General features: G+C 38.7%; 2 protein-coding genes across 3 annotated transcripts in view; one reads left to right on the plus strand and one right to left on the minus strand.

The window, feature by feature from the left end:
- PACC1 (proton activated chloride channel 1) overlaps positions 1-1,152 on the plus strand; it is a 32,737-nt gene extending 31,585 nt beyond the window's left edge. For both annotated transcript variants that reach the window (XM_026652542.2, XM_026652543.2), the window contains one exon: positions 405-1,152. In XM_026652542.2, coding sequence (XP_026508327.1) covers positions 405-566 — 162 coding nt within the window. In that variant the 3' untranslated portion in view covers positions 567-1,152. The remainder of the gene's footprint in view (positions 1-404) is intronic.
- Positions 1,153-4,483: 3,331 nt separating this feature from the next.
- The window catches only part of PPP2R5A (protein phosphatase 2 regulatory subunit B'alpha), a 94,082-nt gene continuing 79,214 nt past the window's right edge, over positions 4,484-19,351 (minus strand). Inside the window, exons 9-13 of the mRNA XM_026652523.1 lie at positions 11,453-11,503; positions 10,155-10,274; positions 9,930-10,057; positions 6,398-6,499; positions 4,484-5,788 (exon numbers count right to left, since the gene is read on the minus strand). Of these exons, the coding sequence (XP_026508308.1) occupies positions 5,653-5,788; positions 6,398-6,499; positions 9,930-10,057; positions 10,155-10,274; positions 11,453-11,503 (537 nt within the window). The 3' untranslated portion in view covers positions 4,484-5,652. The remainder of the gene's footprint in view (positions 5,789-6,397; positions 6,500-9,929; positions 10,058-10,154; positions 10,275-11,452; positions 11,504-19,351) is intronic.

Here is a 19,351-nt window from a genome sequence, read left to right on the forward strand (position 1 = left end):
CCCCCTGCCTTCACTAGCAGGACCAAGTACTGATTTTTTGCCCCAGACCCCTAAGTGGCCCCCTCAAGGATTGAACTCACAACCCTGGGTTTAGCAGGCCAATGCTCAAACCACTGAGCTATCCCTCCCCCCAGTACTTCCTACTATGGCTGTGCATGCACACAGCTTAAGACAAAACTGAACTTTCGTTTGAGAATAGATCTCTCCTGCGATCAGTGTTTTCTTCCTGGCTAGAGGATAAAACACCAAATGAGGAAGATGCTTTTGGAGACTAGGAGCTAATACTGTATAAAATGTATAAGGCAAAACAATTACAATTTGAAAGGAATTTAACAACATATTGAACAGCTGTAACATAAGTTGAGTGTAAGAGAAACTATTACTTTGTCTCAACTCCTTTGCAGATTGTCACTGCCAATCCTTGGAACATGATTGCTCTACTATGTGGTATTTTCTTGGCTCTGTTTAAAGCAGCAGACTTTGCCAAACTAAGTGTTAAGTGGATGATCAAAATCCGCAAGAGGCACCTGAAGAGGAGAAGTCAAGCAATGAACCACATAAGCTGAGGACTAAACCACCTTTAGAACATTTTTAGTACACTGGATAAAATTTCAACCAACAATGCAGCAGTTACATAAACTAAAAAGAGTTGTGTGTTTAAGAACTACTTACCTTTGCTGAAGTGACAGCATAAATGAACTGACACGAACCTTAAGAGGCTAACTCTGAAGAACAAGCCTACTAAACATGTCTTTTTAAAAATGTAAGTTATGAACTTCTTTACCAAGCTTGTGTCAAGTTATTGGGGGTGGGATGGAATTCATAAAGTAATGTTCAAAATGTCATCTTAGAACAGAATACAGACATGTTTGTATTTAGTTTGGGTCTAGACAGTAGTTTAAGCTTTTCTCCATGAGCTAAATGGACTGCCCCTGCTACCGTAAGCGTGCCCCGAATCAGTAAAATGACTTGTCATCCTCAGTCTGATCTTCCCAGGCATAGTTATTATCTATGAATGGTAAGGAGCAAAGCACTTACAAGATCAATGTAAAAATGGGTCAAAAGGTTTAATCTCCAACCTATTACATAGAACATAGAATACCTCGGATTTTTATCAAACATTTCCCATTTGGTTAAAATGCACTGACTGTATTAAAGCTACTTTAAAAGCAAGTTATGTGTAAGTCCTGTGGAATATGTCATGGATCACTGCCAGTTACTTCTTCTTAAACAAAGCCTCTTGCCTTAATACTTCATCTGTAGAATGATTCTTCCATAAACCAGATTCACAAATACTTATGTACAACTTCTGTTGAAGTCAATGAGAGCAGAATTTGACCATTCTAGTAGCTAACACACAAGCAAGGCTGTGGAATTTTGTCCCGAGGAAGGTTGGACAACACAAAAGGTTCGTAGAACTCAAGCTGGTGAGTTTCTGAACCTCAATTACATGGAACCTAATTGCTGGGAATGATGATTTAGGAAGGAAATAGAGCCTATAATGGCCTAGGACAGTATAATACTTAAAGTCCATTTACTGAGAGTTCTACGTTGAGAGGTATAATGTACCTAGAGCTTAAAAAAAAAAAAAATCATCACAATTTATACTGCTTAAGTCTAACCTGACCTCATATATACACTTTATTTTTCTCCATAAAACCCAATCCCAATTTCTCTGTCTCCTGGAGCCCATACTGAGTCCTTACCTTTGGAATTCATTTTTGAGGGGATATAAAAGAATTTTCATAAAACCAAAACATGTATCTGACTCCAAAAATATACGGAGTCAGGAAGAATATCAAATGCTGAAAAGATACAAAGCTTTTCTTGCTGAGACTTAGGACTGAATTCAGCTCCCACTTGTGCCCTATGCAATTCCATTACTCTAATGTTCCAGGAGGCAGAACAAACGGAGTCTTACCCAAATGGGCAAAACCAAGCCAATTCCCTGTGACTAACAGTTCTGGGGTACCTTCTAAGCAGCAAGAACAGATTTGCAATTGTAACACTACTTTTCCTCTAACTAGAAGGGAGGAAGGAGATCATCAATAGAGCCCTGCAAATCTGCAGGTATCAATGGACCATATTTGCGGATGGGATGCAGAAACAAATTTTGTTTCCATCCAGGGCTCTGATTATCAGTACCAAGTGATCCAGCTGGTTAGTATACGCATTTAAGCTGGAAATCCTGGCCCCAGTGAAGTCAGTTTTGTCAAGATTTCACCCCATTTCTTTTGGAACAACTGCATAGGGATAGAAACCAGTTTTCTTTCTACTCAGGAGTTGTACTACAGCAAAATCTGAAATTTAAAGAGTCAGGCAGTTCTATTTTTGTGAAATAGAAGTGAACCAACAAAAGAATCCCTGCAGGTGACATCTAGACATAACTAAACACTTGAGTAATCTTTTCTTTAAAAGGAACCAGTTTTGGAGAAAAAAACCCATTATTTCTGTATTTAAAAATAAGCCTTTTGTAATGCATGGGAGATGCACAGGTAAGTAGAGCCTCTCCGTGTGCTGGTGCTGATTTCAAGACCTCCCTCCAAATTCTACTAACACAGTGTATAGCTCTCTGTTAGCATTCATTTGTTGAAATGTTTGGGATGTATGTCTTCTGCCTTAGCCTAGTTTGCCAAATGAGCTATCTTTTGTTACTGTTTGAACCTATTCTTCTGGCTTTAACTAGCTAGATTGATTGTGGTTTCTGGAGTCTTGAAGTATCTCAGACAAGAATTTCTTCTATGAAGTCTCAAATGTAACATGTAGCTGCAAAACACTGAGTAGTGCAGAATCAGCTGCAATGAAAAAGGAACCAATGCTGATATGAAATTGCCACTGTTTAGGTAGTAGGCGCATAAAATAGGGACCTATTATGCAAACCTTACTTTTATGTATCAAAAAAAGGTAACAAATCTTATACTTGAAGCCAATCCCATTCCCCCCTTCAGATGACTAAAAGACTCTCCAATACATAATGAAGAGAAATTATGCATGATATTTGCTCTAAATATAAACTTTCTATAAAAGAAAACATGTACTTACGTTTCTTGGTCACTTTGTCCTCCAAAGACACATCTGAGCAACTACAGCATATTTGTGTCTCCTATTTTTGCAAGTCTGCCATTACTTTTCTTTGAATCAAGAATCAATACAGAGCAGTTGCTCTGTAAACATGTTGTCCATTTTGATTTAAGATTTGTTGTGGTGCATACTGCTAAAGAGACTCGGAACCCCACCCCCGAGCGCTGCAAGTTGCAGTGCTGTAAAGTGGCAGTGTAGACAGTGCACCAGCACTGGGAGCTACGCCTCTCACAGGGGTGGTTTTTTTACAGCACTGGGAGAGCTCTCTCCCAGCGCTGCTGCCACAACTACACAGCCACAGCAGCGCTTTAACATTGCTAGTGAAGACATAGCCCTAAGTCAGAACTACATTGCTATGCTCTGCCTCAGGGTAGTCCTGGTTCCCAAGGAAAACACTACTCTCACCTTTTTGAACTTCAAGTCCACCAAACCAGCAGTCATTCTAAGGGAGCCCAGACAGTGCACAAGCACTTATCCAGGACCAGGCTGTTCAAGGAAAACATTCTTTGGTAGATCCTGCATCCCACTGAGTCCTTCCCCATGCAATTAGAGGCTAGGGTCATGTCAGTCAGTTTTAGATAGCTTGAAGCTGCTGCACAGTCCCATTTCCTTTCTGAAATATAACAATCCAAGACAAAGAAAGGAGTAAGGAAAAACTGTTTCTCTACAGAAAAGCAGCACACCTAATTCAAATATTGTACAGCCTTGCCTACTGAAGCCTGCGTGCACTTTTTTCTTCAAACTGGAACTTACAAGCAGCAAAGAAATCTCTTTAGAACTAATCAAGGAAAACAAGTAATTATCTTCTCTAGATGTCAAGCAGTTTTCACACCTAAGCAGATACATTCCTAAAAGTATTGGCCTCATTTGTGTATCACCTACTGATGAGGTAGTTCAACAGCTAAGAACAGGGCATTGAACATTCAATACTTGATCAACTGCAGGGCCTGGACACAAATTATCTGTAGAAACATACCATTGGTCAACAACCTTTATGCTTTGTCAGCCAAGATTTAACTCTACTCCAGAGCTGGAGTTTAGATAGCCAAGGGCACATCTTCACTGTCAACGGTAGAGCGCTGCTGTGGCAGCGCTTTAACGTGGCTCGTGTAGTCGTGTCACAGCGCTAACCTCCCCCCTTCCCCCCACAAGGGGCGTAGCTCCCAGCGCTGGTGCATTGTCTATACTGGCACGTTACAGCGCTGAAACTTGCAGCACTCAAGGGTGTGTTTTTTCACACCCCTGAGCGAGAAAGTTGCAGCGCTATAAAGTGGCAGTGTAGACAAGGCCTTAAGCTTTTCATTCAGGCTGAATATTGCACACATTTCTGCATAACTCACTTAACATAAGCCTTCTGGTCATCATGGAGAGACACAAAAAGAAGGTGATATACAGCATTAAATACAAACATAAAGACTTTATTGAATGCTGCTCAATCCCCCAGTGAAGATTTTATTACAAAACAGTTTTCACACAACTGCAATTTAAGAGATTGGAATGGTACGTCTGATAAAAGATGTGAGCAAGACTTGATTAAGTAAAACAAACGACTTCTATAGTCAGCTTTTTCCATATTTAAGCAGCATACTGCATTTTCACTAAATAAAACAAGGCATTTGTGGTTAGTGCTCTGCACTGCCATAGAGAAACCTTGTTTGGAATGCCAGATTTTGTCTCACTCCCCAGGCCAGCAGAAGCCGAAAGTGCTGCAGACAGCTCAATCAGCCTCTGAAGGAGGGAACTGCATTGTTCCACAGAGATTCCTTGGGTTGACATAAGAGCTTCATTGATGGGCTCTAAGGGAAGCTCCATCCTCAGCTGCAGGATGAGAAACAAACTTAAACAGACCCAGCAGAGAGAAGCATGGAGGGGGCACGTGAACAGCAAGGCATTCATCAAAGTGGAAGGTCAGACACAAGATATACAGTAATCTGTTCAAACTAGAGTTTTATTTTATGTTTTCATACTTCATCTTATTTCTAACTTGTGCTTTTCATAATTAAAAATTTAAACCCACTGAATAGGCATCTTCACTCAGTGGAATTCTATACAACAGTATCTTTGAGATCTCTAATAATAAGGGGCACACAGAGAATCCCATCAAGTTACAGGTAAAAAGTAATGTACCTTAGTTTTATTTGAGAAAATACAGCAGAACTAGAAGCCTTTTCTAGAATCTCAACCAAGGTTTGCAGCAATGTAAAAAGCATGTATAAAACAAAGGAAAAATGTACATAGACTATACCACCTATGTGCAACACAATCAAAAAGAAAATTCAAGTCATAATTCTCACCACTCCCATAATTCTCACTCATATTATGAATAAAATTCATTTCTGTGAAACTTCAGAAGTGACATATCAATGATTAGACAAATTTACAATATGCTGTGGTAATGATATATCATTCAACTCTTGTATTTAAAGTCATAGATTTTTTTTCCCCATTTACATTATGCCAGAAAAAAAGTTGGCCATTTCTACTATACTGATGAAGTTTCTGTTTTGCAATTTTTACATATTTCAAAAATGTGTACAAAAGTATGTCTATCAAGCAGAGGTCATTGTTTCTTTATTTGGCACTTGTACTGTTGTGTGCATTTAGCACGTTGTGAGTACTGTTTTGCTTTTCAACCAGAGTCTTCTTTAGCTTTAGCTCTTCTAACTTTCTCCACAACTCTTCACGTTCCAATTCCTTCTTTTTTTCTCTACAGAAAAAGTAAAATGATTAGATATGTCTAGGTTCCACATGCAATGTGCATTATAATTACAATGTGCAAGTTGATGAAACAGCATTTGCTATTCTTATTTACAGACACTCCCCGAGTTACATAAACCCGATGCATGCAAATCCGAGCTTACGGAAAAAGTTCTGTAAGCTAGAAATAGGAGTTGTTGTTTTGGTTTTTTTTTTTTTTCATAATGGTCGGGGATACGTTTCTGACTTTTATGCAAAATTCGAGTTACGCAAGGCGTTCCAGAATGGAACGCTTGCATAAGTCGGGGAGTGTCTGTATTACAAATTCCTCTTTTTTTTTTTTTTTACAATTTTTTTACTCCTATAAGGAGTCAGGATTTTCCCCATGCCAAATATCAAAGCTCAAGGTATTGATTCTCAGTGGCAGAATGTGACATGTCTTTGAGAGATTATACTATCCTTTGACAAACCATATCAGTCAACTGCAAGTCTTCTATGAGCAACTAATTTCACTATAAATACTGCAGTTTTATTCACATTAATAAATTCAGTACATACTCTCCCCTCCGCCCTCCCTCAGGTGATGCATTTCTGAAACACAAACTAAGAAAATGATTACCTTTGTCTTTCTGCTTTGTATGAGCTTGTAAGTTCATCAAATAGCTTGCCATTCATTTCCATCAATGTTTTCAGCACATTATACACCAGTGCTACAATGGTTCTAAAACAAAAGGAAGGCACTGTAAATTATTGGATATAAAAGATTTGTTTACTAGCATCTGTTTTAAGTGTCTGACTTCCTCTTTCTGTTCCAGCCCTACTGCATTTAGACAGTATTGTAACTAAGTTTTAAATGCAGATGTTTACTCTAGTCTCCTGTATGCATGAACGTGAGGATTTATTAAACATGCATTTAGTACATTTGGCTCATTGCCTTGGTTTATAAAATATTAAAGCTTGAAGTCTTCACATAAAGCAGCCACAGTGAATGATTTTTTAAATGTTAATATCCTCCAAGGCTGAAAAAGGCTGGAATCTGATTAAAGTAACTGTCACAGTGTTTTAATAGAATAAATTACATTAAAAAGTAAAATAGGTAATAATACTAATATCCCTAAAGAGAAGGTGGCATGGATAAAATCCTCAAACTATAGACTAATGAGCCTCAAGCAAGGGAAAGGGTTTGACACAGCTGCTGATTACACTACAGAAAATGCTTTACGGAGAGGGGAAGTTATTTTGGGGTGATCTGTGCCACTCTCCCTGTTAGAAAATTGTTCTAATGTATAATCATGGCACAAGACACCGCCTTCATGTCTGATTTTGTAGGTAAAAATGTAAAAACAGAGCTCAGAGATGTGGGTTTAGGCTTTTCATTTATTTTCTTGTATGTCTATCAATAATCCATTTTAGGATTATGCTCCTCTACCAGTACCAGGGAGAAAGATGCTATTCAGATATATTAAGACCCATCTCCCTTAATTCCCCTCCAGCAAGTTTAAAGTAGGTACTACACTTGAGAGTTAACTAATAATCCTTCAAAAGAAATACTGGAACATTTTCAGGGTAGAATCGGATATACTTTAATTTATGAAACCTTCAAGGTGCATATATTACTAACTCAAGCAGCAGGGTGATCTAGCTGTTTAACCCTTATCCCCCCCTTCTCACTTTCTCCACTAACGTTCATCTTCACTTGTCAAGTTAAGTCTCAATTTAAACTACAATCAAATAATAGTCCCAGCCCTGAAGAGCTTAGAGTGCCATATACACTTATGACACTGTATATACTGTTAAATAATTTCAAATATTTACAAATAAGTTTCAAAGGAAATAAAAAGGTATGACAGGTTTTCTGTTTTCATCACACTATGTCCAGTTATCATTCACCGTTAGGAAGTGCAAACAGCAAGTCTATCATACTAAACAAATAGGAAGCCAAAATTCACCATATTTTGCTTGCTTACCCCGACCCTCCCAAAGTACCAGAATGGAAACATGTCCCAAACACAGCACCAGCAGAAACTTTAAAATCCAATTGAAATACTTAGTACGTTTACTGACTGCATCCCCACAAAAGTTTCCTCACAGCATAAACTTTCTCCTTCAAGATCACATTAAAGCTGAGTAATCTCTTATTTTCTGTTAGAGAAAAAATCATTTTGAAGTACATAATTCTGAAACATCTGTATCCAGGCATATCAGGGAAAGTTTTTCCATTTGATCTCTATTATCTGGATGGAAACAATAAAAGAAACCTTTCTGAACTTACTAGTCCTCTAAGTATACTTTAGTTATCTGACATCTAGTTTATGGAATAACTTATCTCATGAGAAACATTGAGGCAAAACAGTGACTTCTCCTGTGACTGATGAAAAGGGGGATTCACTTCAGGTCTGAATTTTGATGCGGTCCCAAGAAACACAAAGGACACAGAACTAGTCTTCTGTCTGTCTAACATTGATAATTCAGTCTCACAGCTGATGTGCTTGCAGCTAGATATACAGTCTTAATAAACGTGGAAAGATCCATTTCATAAACTCAAATATTGGCCTCAATAGCCCATATAATCTGGTTCAAGGTTTATACTGGGCATCTGTGATGATTTAACATGTTGTCTGCCTGCACAGACTTCGTATTATGTGGGTGAACTAATCTTATACGTTTGTCAACTCCTATTACACTGCTCACTTGCACCTTTGACATACCAATGCAGAAGCCCAAAAAGTAAATTAGTTTCTTCTATAAAATTAATTTCACCTCAGTGTTAGAAAAGAGATCTATCAGTTTTGAGTAAAATGGATCCTCCAACTTACACACTATTAGAACTAGATATACTAGACAGAACTAGAGTATGTTGGGTAGCTCCAGTTTTTACTATCTGCTTGAATATTTGTAGGTGAAGACACATTCTCCTCGAAGCATTAATGGTTCAATCCATTAGCTCAGATTTAGTAATTCTGCTTTTCATATTAAATCAAACTACAGCTATAACTTTTCAAGTGAGTTCTTTGTAACTCCTGCATCTCTAGCAATAAAGTTTCTGCATTTAGAACTTATTCAACAGTTCTGTTAATTAAGCATAAGCCAGAACAGAATTCAGCTCATTCTCCCACAATTGTACAATTCTGTAGTGGCCAACAGAATAAAGATATATACAACCAACCCTCTGAGCAGCTTCCTGTGTTTATTTGGTGTCAGTTGCTTATGCTATGATTAAAATAAGATTTTACTAGTCAACACTGAGGGGAGGGTATCACTTAAAGATGGCAGAATACTGAATAGCCCCAAATCTGTTATTTCTAAATCATCTAACATGTAATCTTCTCATTCTTTCATTCCAAAACATTTCACTAACTGAAAAAACAAAAAACAAAAACACTTTGGTATCTTAAGACTTAGGTGCAATAGTGATTTTACTTTTTAAGTGAAACTTCACACAATAGGCCTCATTGTTTAACATTTAGGAGTTATATATTAATGACAGCATTCAACAGTCATTTCTCTTCTCTCACATCCTTTTGTATAACCAGATGGTGGGCATCATTTTACATGCAAAAAATTCCCTCCCCCACTTGCTTAGAGTTTAAAATGTTCCTTCATTACCCTGGACAACAATAAACTTATTGATGTAGATGTTGCAAGAAGCTCATGGTCCTTTCCTTGGATCATTTGATGCATCAGAAGTTTCCTAATGTGCTATATGTCATGTTACAAATGATACACAAAGTCAAACCTGTGTAACATCCACACCACCATCCAATTTCCTTGGACATTTTTTCATTAAATTCCAACTTTTCACCATAAGGGTACAAATCAATGAAAGATGTAGACGTGAATGAAATCCAATATCTTAATTCAAATAATTGGAAAACCTCTTACTTCAGCTAAGTAATCATTTCTATCTGTGGTAAGTGGTAACTGGGAGAACATAAATTCTTCTAGACATTCTACCTCAAAGTATGCTTGTTAATATAAAGACCATTCTCTTAGCACTTCATCACATTTTGAAGTCAATGGGATTACTCACCTGTATCAAGTTAAACATCTGCATAAGTGTCTGCATGATCACAGTCTAAGACAGGAACGTAGGCTAATACAATTTATTTCTGATAATACTTTTAAAAAACATCAGAATAAGCAATACATACGGATTCCAGTGTTCTTTGGAGATCTTGTATAAACTACCAAACATAATTGGTAGAATTTTGTTAATGTTCTCCTCAATCAGACTAAGAATGTACTCATTATTCCAGAAATACAAAGCCCTTTCTGCAACCTGAAATACACATTTCAGAATCAGAACCACAAAACATGATAGTACTAATTAATGTAGAAGTCAAATGTGCAACACTATTGAAAATACTATTTAATACCTGAAAATGGGAACTTGACACACACTTGGATATCTGCTTAAATAGAGGTTCTTCTATTTTTTTGAACTGGGTTGGTTCTATTACATCTAAGATTTCTTCAATTTCACCTAAAAACATCACCTGTTTTATAAAGAAAAGTTTTTATATTTATACATGCCATTCAGAAGGTATATAGAAAGTTTATATAATCTATCACATAGCTAGACTGAGGATACCAACGGAATAATCAGTAAAATAGGGTACACACTGACAGGTATGCTCCAAGAAACATGGTACATTACTGCTGTTGCACATTATCACCTTGTGCAAGATTCCTTATTGCAATTTACTATTTTTCTTCTTAATTTTTGTAAGCGGGCTTACTTGTTGGTTTCAGTTACCAGAATATAACAACCATCTTTTATTGCCTCTTCTTCATGGTTGCTTTTAAAGTTTTTAAAAAAAGTCATTTGATTTTAAATAATGCTTTGAAGAAAACCAGAAGAAATTTTATTTCTTCAGCTTTGGCTGCAGAGACTCATTCTTCTCCATTCTGGATTCTTTTTACAAATGCTTCATTTCAGTTTTAAAATGCCAGGAGTATAACAGTATGTAGGTAACACAGAAAATTGAAGAAAACTGATACATAAAAGAGTCTTAAAGGACACTGCTTTCATATAGAATTAGAAGGTTTCTTTGACGAATGAAGCCACCAAGCTCCCAACTACTTACTTTTAATGACATGGGACAGAGCCAATCAGAAAAATGGATTTCACAAGACCATTTAAAAAGTACATTTTAAGAATTAGACATATTGTACCGACACATGAAATTACAATGTATAACATTTTTTGTAATAAAGTAATGAACGTTTTATTTAATGCTTTAGTCACTGACAAAGACCTGGTCAAACTTTCATAGTCAGCACTCACTGCAGATGGACTGCACTCACTGTAACTACTAAAATGCTTTTTAAAAAAAGCTTTAACGTTTCTTTCAAAAAATTATATTAATTCCGACCAAAGAACAGGGGACTTAACTAGAACATTCCTCTCAATGATAATACATTATCCTAGGAATTTTTAGTGATGAACATATACACGAGCATTTACTATTAGTAGTGCTGTCAGATTTAAAATAAAGTAGTAAGTTTGCACAATTTCTACAGTGAACTTCAGTGCCCTACGAAATCGAGAACCACAAAAAGAATCCTGCAAGATCCCACAAACAGCACAGCAGGTGTAAAACACTTCTGAGCCTGCAGCACTTTTTTATATCAGTTACAAGAGAATAATTCATTAAAACATAACAAGACCAACCTCTTTCTGACTGCAAGTTTTTGGCCAAAATTTGAGCAATCCTCTGATAACCTATTATAAGAATAAAAATAAAAAATTAAATCAGAATAAGTTTCCAGTATGTATTCAACTAGATTTTTAACATTAACATTAAAATATTAGAATATATTAATATTATACTACTTATCCAAAACTGTAGTTCAAAGGGGATTTAAACATTTTGGGTCATCTGACGTGTGTTTTGCCTTGTGTTCAGAATACTTCAACAACTTTACTCTCAAATTCACACTGCTTCAAAAAGTTTCTTGAGCGTCCAAACAGCCCCACTACTGCATGTAGCTAGATCTCCCTCTAAAGATCCATTCTTTGGAGAGCACTTGCCCCAGCAACTCAAGACCTGTAACCATTTAAAAAGTTGCAACTGTTGGACCGTGCACGCTGTCTCAGATCCAAACAACTCTTATAAGGCTAGATAGAGGAAGCCGAGCCCCAAACACCTTTGATTCCTTTCTATTATCCGAGATGCCAAAAGACCCAAACTGGAAAAGGATGACTATCTGTAGAGAAAATATATTCAGATAACTCTATTGGGAGTTACCGTTCTGAGATTGGTAGAGACCCTAGGAAGACTTAATTAGAAGTTACATCCTGTTCCAGATGGTTGAACAATAAATTAAAAATTGAAGGCCTACTCTCTGAAAACAAACATCTGACTTTGCCTCTTAATTGAGAAAGTAGTGATGACTAAAAATGTAAACAGGAGTTCCATGTGGCAATTTTACATATTTCAGAGATGGAGACATTTCACGCATGACAGACTCTGACCTCAAGGAAAGGGCCCCCAATCTTCTGCTACAGTCAGACCAGGTTGATTAAAACATGACTGAAATGAGAGCCTGATCTACTTGGATAAGCTTTGCACAGAGACTGATTCCCCCACTGGATTTGTCCCCAGTAGCAGCCAGCTTGGAGGCTTCATGATTTTTTTGTTTTGTTTTACTTAGATACTAGCGCAAATCTTTTGTAATCTACTATATTGTCTGTATCTTGGGTTTTCCAAGTAAATTGAGAGTTTTAGAAAAGCCTGATGAACTGTTTGAAATAGAAATTCAGAGAATCTCTTAGGAAGCATAATTCTTCCTGAGGTCGACTGTGGGCACATCATTATTTTGTTTTATTTTTAATAGAACACTGAGGATTTTCCATTAGCAGATGAACCTCACCTTCCTTCTCAATGCAACACTCATGCAGAGGTAGTACAGAGAAAACTGTCCTACGGGCTCAATGGGAAAGTTAGTAATTTTAAGTCCCTAAAATGGACAGTACCACAGAAAACAGATGTGGACCAGATCACTAAGAAATATGTATTTTGGGTAAATACAAACAGAGGTTTTTGCATGGAAGGAAGTTGCAGCAGCAGCAGCAAGAACTAGTTCAGATTGTAACATAGAAAGCAAAAGCAAGCATTCCAAGAGGTGTGAAAAAGGGACTAATGGAGACAGATGTAAGAGGCCTTAAACCCAGTGCTCTGGTCTGGCCAAACTAAGGGGCTTTTGTGGCAGAGGGATTGTCAGAGCACAGTATGTTCCACCGCATGTTCCCTCTTCTCTTCTCATAAGGGAAGAGGATGGCGTATGACCAAAAAAAGGCTAACTTCCAATCTTGGAAAAATGCCAAATTCAGCAACCACTAAGTCTATAGGACCTTGTTGGAGATGAAACGGGCATGTCACATCTCTTAGAACTATTCAGGTAGTCTGGCATGTATCACTGCACTGGTTCATATTTTCAACATTACCATAGCTTCCAACTTTGAAGGTTTATTAAAGCCCTCATTCTAGGAGAGAAGCACCTGCTGCTGTTGCAGAACTGAGTATCACTTCAATGAAAAGTGAATGAGAGTGAACATGATCACAGTATCAACCAGGAAAGTCCCAAGTTCAGATTCATGGAAAGGAAGCAAGTTATATGCAGAGAACAATAGTTCCCTTGTGAAGACCAGTCTTAATGGGAAGCTTAGGGAATGGGGGTGGGCTTCAGAACCTGAGCTCCACCCCAACCTGCAACTTCAAAGCACTGTCTACATAAAAGCTATTTTTAGAGCACCAGCGCAAGCCCTGCCAGTCCAAGTCTATCAACCCAGGCTGGGAGGCTCACTTCTGTGGGCTGTGTAAACTTACCCTATAAATCAGCCATCTAAGACATGGACAACATGACTCCTGAAACAAGCTGTCACCACTGTCAGACACTTGGTAAAAAAGGGAGGGATAGCTCAGTGGTTTGAGCATTGGCCTGCTAAACCCAGGGTTGTGAGCTCAATCCTTGAGGGGGCCATTTAGGGGTCTGGGGCAAAAATCTGTCAAGGGATTGGTCCTGCTTTGAGCAGGGGGGTTGGACTAGATGACCTCCTGAGGTCGCTTCCAACCCTGATATTCTATGAAATGAGGGATCTTAGCCAAACCAAATGGGGTTACAATCTTGCAACCTGAAGTGTTGAAATGAACTAAGGGCTCTCTTGCAAGGTACTAGTCCCAATGGCATTACTTTTTAGACTTCTGAGCTCATCCGCTAGTTTTCCAAAGTGGGAACAGTAAAGATAATACCTCCCCCCCCCAAAAAAGGGGGGGGAAGAGAATTTAAACTCCTAAATTTTACTGAGACTAACCTCTGATTTTCCTTCACACAGATCTTTATTGGTTACCATTTATCTGCTTCCCCACCACACTCAAGAGGCGTGGAAAGGGAGTCATTCTTATTTAAATTAGCTGTCCTAGTTTTGCTGGATTTACAACGTTAAGCAGTTTATTTACATAAATACATTTTCAATAAAGTCTTGGTAATTTTTCTGTTGCTTAATTAGCTTACAGCTTAGTTACTTAATTATATAATTATGCTGAGACTTTGGTTCCTTGGTTACATAACAGAAAATTTACAAGCATAATAGCTTATTCGCCTGCCTGCCTCCCCAGGCACAAAACAACTTGAGCAATGCAAGAGAAAAACAGATAATATTTTCAGACAGTTAACATTTGCCAAACAAAACAGAATAGTGAGAAATTACTATATACATCTCTACTTGGAGTATGAATTAATTAAGCTCAAGTCCTCATGTGCATGAAACTAAGGGTTAACTAAAAAGTCTAAAGTTTCCATCATTTCCTGGAGTCAAAGTGTCCAAGAGACTTAATTGTGTCATTTAGTATCTTTAAATGTCTTCTTTCTCAGCTGGAATGAGTAAATAGGTCATGCCCAGGCCTAAGAAGTTAGGTGTGTCCCTATGGGGATATTACTTTCAGAGAACTCCAGCTGCATAAAAAAATAGCTTTTTTTATTTTTCAAGTATGCATCAGCTAGATACCCATGTCTGGAAATTACAATGCTAAGGAAGCCTACAAAGAACAGGGACCAGGTACTTAACATGTACTGCATATTTTAAAAGTGCTGCTTAAGCATTACTGTTTAAATGTTTTCTTCAAAACATACTAAAACCCCAAAAGTCTATTTACTGAGGCTAGCATACAAACATTTGCCTAGTGCTCACATTACACAAAGCATTTGCAAAATTTGGATACTCCAATCTTGACAGCTGCTTTAGACTTCACAGGGGTTCAACTACAGCCATATGTACCTGTTGGACAATCCCCATTATTTACAGGAATTGTGTATAGAGCTTGCTGCTCACCGAACCAAGCATTCCTGAAGTGTCAAGACTACAGTGCAGTGACACTCAAAGTGTCTCCTATGGCTCTTTGAAGCACATGATATTAAAATACGGTGTGATTTAATTAACATCCAATCAGGGTGCTTTTACTATATTAACGACCAATTAAGTTATCAATTTGCACTACATTGTTAATCTGGATACAAGACAGCCTAAATTCCCTCACCGCAGTGCCCCTCCCCGCCAGCCCCAGCGCGGATCTGCCCCGGACTTGCTGTGGCCAGGGGAGAGGAGTCCCTCCCGCAGCCTGGAGCTGCTGCGGTGAGAGAGGCCTGAGGGAGAGTCCTCTCTCCCACCACAGCCCCGGGGCAGCCTGCACCCCACAACCCCTCATTCCTTACCCCACTCCAGAGCCTGCACTCCCATCCAGAGCCCTCATCCCTCCCGCACCCCAAACTTCTGCCCCAGCCCTGAGCCCCCTCCCACAATAGAACTGTAACCACATTTGAGGAGTTGACCTGGGGAGCAAGCTGGAACAAAAGGTTTAATTTATCAGAAAACTACAATTTTGATTGAAAAAGATATTGCTAGGAAAACAACCCAGATGAAAAGATGGGAGAGGGATTTGGACAAAAACTGATCTAGATGAGTGGGTCTCTGCATGGGAAAGGGGATATACATCTTCAATTTGTGTAGCTCACAAAGAAAATGTTTATAAATTACTGTATACATGGCATTTGACTCCAGTTAAGACCCACCATAATTTTTGCTACTCAGGACATACTCTGTTGGAGGGGATTCACAGAAAAGGGAGCATACTTGCACGTGTGGTAGTTGTATTAAGGTATAAGACGGTTTTGGGAGGAAATTATGAGATTCATTTTATAAGAAAATGCCAGCTTCCTAGAGATCCTCTGAACTGCTTACAAAATGGTCCAGTAAAGGATCTTCACTTTAAACAAAATGACAAATTATTATTTTTTTTTATTGTTAGCAGCAAGATTTTGTATTGCATATTACTAGAAAAATGTGACTTCACCTATGATTTGTGGTATAGTAAAATATAGACTGTCTTTGTAATGGAAAAGGTTTCACACCAAGTACGTACACATGAGAAGCACCAAACAGAGGATAGGTATTTAGAAATTTAGTCACCTTTTTAGTGTACTCAGGAGAGGAAGGGTCCCCAGCCAGCAAGCCAGAATCTTCAGCTAAGTGCTTTGAATATTAACCTGATCATAAGTAATAACTAATGTATGATGTAGTATGTTAATGTTTTATGATAACTTTGCCGTAACAATTTTTTTTTAAAAAAGAAAAGAAAATGACAGTACTTTATTTAGGAAAGTGGATCACTGCATATGCACAATTTTCAATTTAAAATAGTTTTATGCAAAAAATAGGGTCTTCTCACTTAATGTATCTGTTCCACGTGTTCAGTCAAAATCATATTTGCTTATTTAAAGCAGTAAAAGTAAGTTTTTACTACATTTTATTCTTGCTAGCAGATTGAGCTAGATTCTGTTCAGACTCATGAATCTTTAAAATCTAGTTAAAATTCTTTTGATCACTGGGCTAAATTCTGCCCTGTGTTACTTTTGTGCTATTTCATCTACTGTGGAGCTTCGTAATCTTTCAAAGTTGCTTTACATTTCTGATCTCTTTCTCCTTTAAGCTGTTGCACAATTCTGTCATCTACATCCAGAACTTTGTGATCCCACTTCTGAAGAATTGTACAGTAACTCCTCACTTAAAGTCGTCCCGCTTAACGTTGTTTCGTTGTTACGTCGCTGATCAATTAGGGAACATGCTCATTTAAAGTTGTGCAATGCTTCACTCTTACGTTGTTTGGCTGCCTGCTTTCTCCACAGCTGGCAGCCTCCCTATGCGCCCCGCCCGCAGACCCCGCAGATCAGCGCCTTCCCCCTCCTCCTGCCCACAGCAATCAGCTGGCTTGTGGCGTTTTGGAGGCAGGAGGGAGGGGGGAGGAGCGAGGACTCGGCGTGCAGGCTCCCCCTCCCTCCCCTGCTTCCTGCCGACAGCAATCAGCTGACTTGCGGCTTTCCAAAACGCCACAAGCCAGCTGATTGTCCTGGGCAGGAGGGAGGGGGAAGGAGCGAGGACTCGGCGCACCTCCCCCCTCCTGGCGAGGACTCGGCGTGCCTCCACCTCCCTCCCCTACACAGTAATCAGCTGGCTTGTGGCGTTTAGAAGGGAGAGGGGAGGAGCCAGGACACAGCGAGTGAAGTAAAGGGGGAGGAGGTGTGTGGGGGGGAGAAGAGGTGGGTCAAGGGTGGGGGAAGGAGTGGAGTGGGCAGGCTGAAAGTTGAACCCCCCGCCTCTGGTGCTTGCAGAGTAGGGGAAGCTGCCCTGGAACCTAACCATCCCCCTATTTACATTAATTCTTATGGGGAAATTGGATTCGCTTAACATCGTTTCACTTAAAGTCGCATTTTTCAGGAATATAACTACAATGTTAAGTGAGGAGTTACTGTACTCCAGAATCTCAGCTTTTTTTTTTTTTTTAAATATATTTCTAGCCCTCATGGCTGCAAAAGTGTAAGCCAATGTTGTCTCGCCGAATATACAAAGAATCTGAAATAAATCTTCAAAAGGAGTAAAATGCTCCATTCATCTCACAGTACGTCTACACTGAAATTCAACACTTGCGGCTGGCCTGTGTCAGCTGACTCAGGCTCACGGGGCTGTTTGTGGAGTAGACGTTCAGGCTGGGCTGCTCCAAGCCCAAACGTCACCAGGTGTTTAATTCCAGTGTAGACATACACTTAGAGCTCTGTGGACTGTCTGGCCATGGAATTTAACATTTTTGCCACTGAAATTTGACATGATGTTGAAACCAGGTGCCTGATACTTTGTTTTCAATCTCTTTGCCCTGCTGGAACCTGTCTGCAGCTGCTTCTTGCTTTAAAGCTTTCCCCACAATGGGGAGTTAATTGGATTATAGTGCATGCTTCTCTGCACTGTTCTATGGAGACAGACAGCAGGGAGTTGGGGAACCAGAACTGGAATGTGGCTTGCATCCGTGGAGCAAGGAGAATGACAGTGTAGTCTGGCTAGCAGGGCTATCTGGAGCCTATGGCTGCAGTCAGGGCCTGCTGCAAGCCCTCTCTTCTGTGACACATATGGGACAGGGATGAGGGGGCTCTGAGCCATGGTAAGGAGCTGCTTCAAGAACATAAAAATCCCATTTTCAGAAAATAATCTGAAAAATTGTGTGTTAGAGTAAACACAATTATAAGTCTCAATTGTGTGTTTCTGTAGGGGAGAAGAGGATTGGAATTAAGTTTATTTCAAAGAGACAGAATAAGTTAACACTGCAGCAGAATTTGGTGTTCTTGTTTGATAATTTAGCTCAATTGTGTTGTGTCCCCCTCACTGAACATAATGTACTGCTACCGGGACCTAAAATCTGTGACAAGATCACTAAGTAAATTCTGCAGCACACTGCTAAAGCTGGGTTGAAGTTTTACAGTTGTTTCATTTATCCTTTTTAAAACAACTTTTTAAATATTTTAAAAATACAATCAGCACAGTATCCTATTTTTATATTAAATGTTATGCTGTCTCCACATTTTTTAGTCTCTTTGTTTTGATGATGTATAATCGCAATGTTGAATTTGTTAAGGACCAGGTTGGAGGATTTAACAGTTGAGGAAAGGGACATTTGGGGCTCTTGACACTTGGGACAGTGTCACAGGCAGCTTGGGGTTATGGAATATTTGCTGAATGTTTCTGCAATAATGATCATCAGTGAAATAGTTAGTGTTGATATTTAAATTCATCTTTAAATTTCAGACTTAATCCATTGATCTGAACAAGGCAGTTCACACCTCTTCTTGAGTTACTGTTTCAGACTGACTGAAGACTCAGGAAGACAACACAGCATTGATTTGCAATCTGTTCATATTTTCAAGGTTTTCTTCAACCATAAGGCCAGAGACAACTGTTTTTTATAAGTTTGGATTCTGGATTACAGTTTGAGTCCATAGATTCTTATATGCTGAGAAGCTCTAACTTTTGTCATTTGCTCCAACTGTTTTTGGCACCTACCACCATATCTAAAAAATATTTGCTGTGCACATGTCAATATTACTGTCTAAACACAATTAATTTGTCTTGTGAGAACAACAATCCTGCACTGTAAATAGAGCTGGTCAGTAATTTTCTGTTTAAAAAAAAAAAAGTGGTTTCAACAACATTCAATTTTTTTTGTGGGAAAATTTCAGTTTTATACCAAAA

The sequence above is a fragment of the Terrapene carolina genome, unplaced genomic scaffold, assembly GCF_002925995.2.
Source record: "Terrapene carolina triunguis isolate 2854851 unplaced genomic scaffold, T_m_triunguis-2.0 Scaffold120, whole genome shotgun sequence".
NCBI classification, from domain to species: Eukaryota; Metazoa; Chordata; order Testudines; family Emydidae; genus Terrapene; species Terrapene triunguis.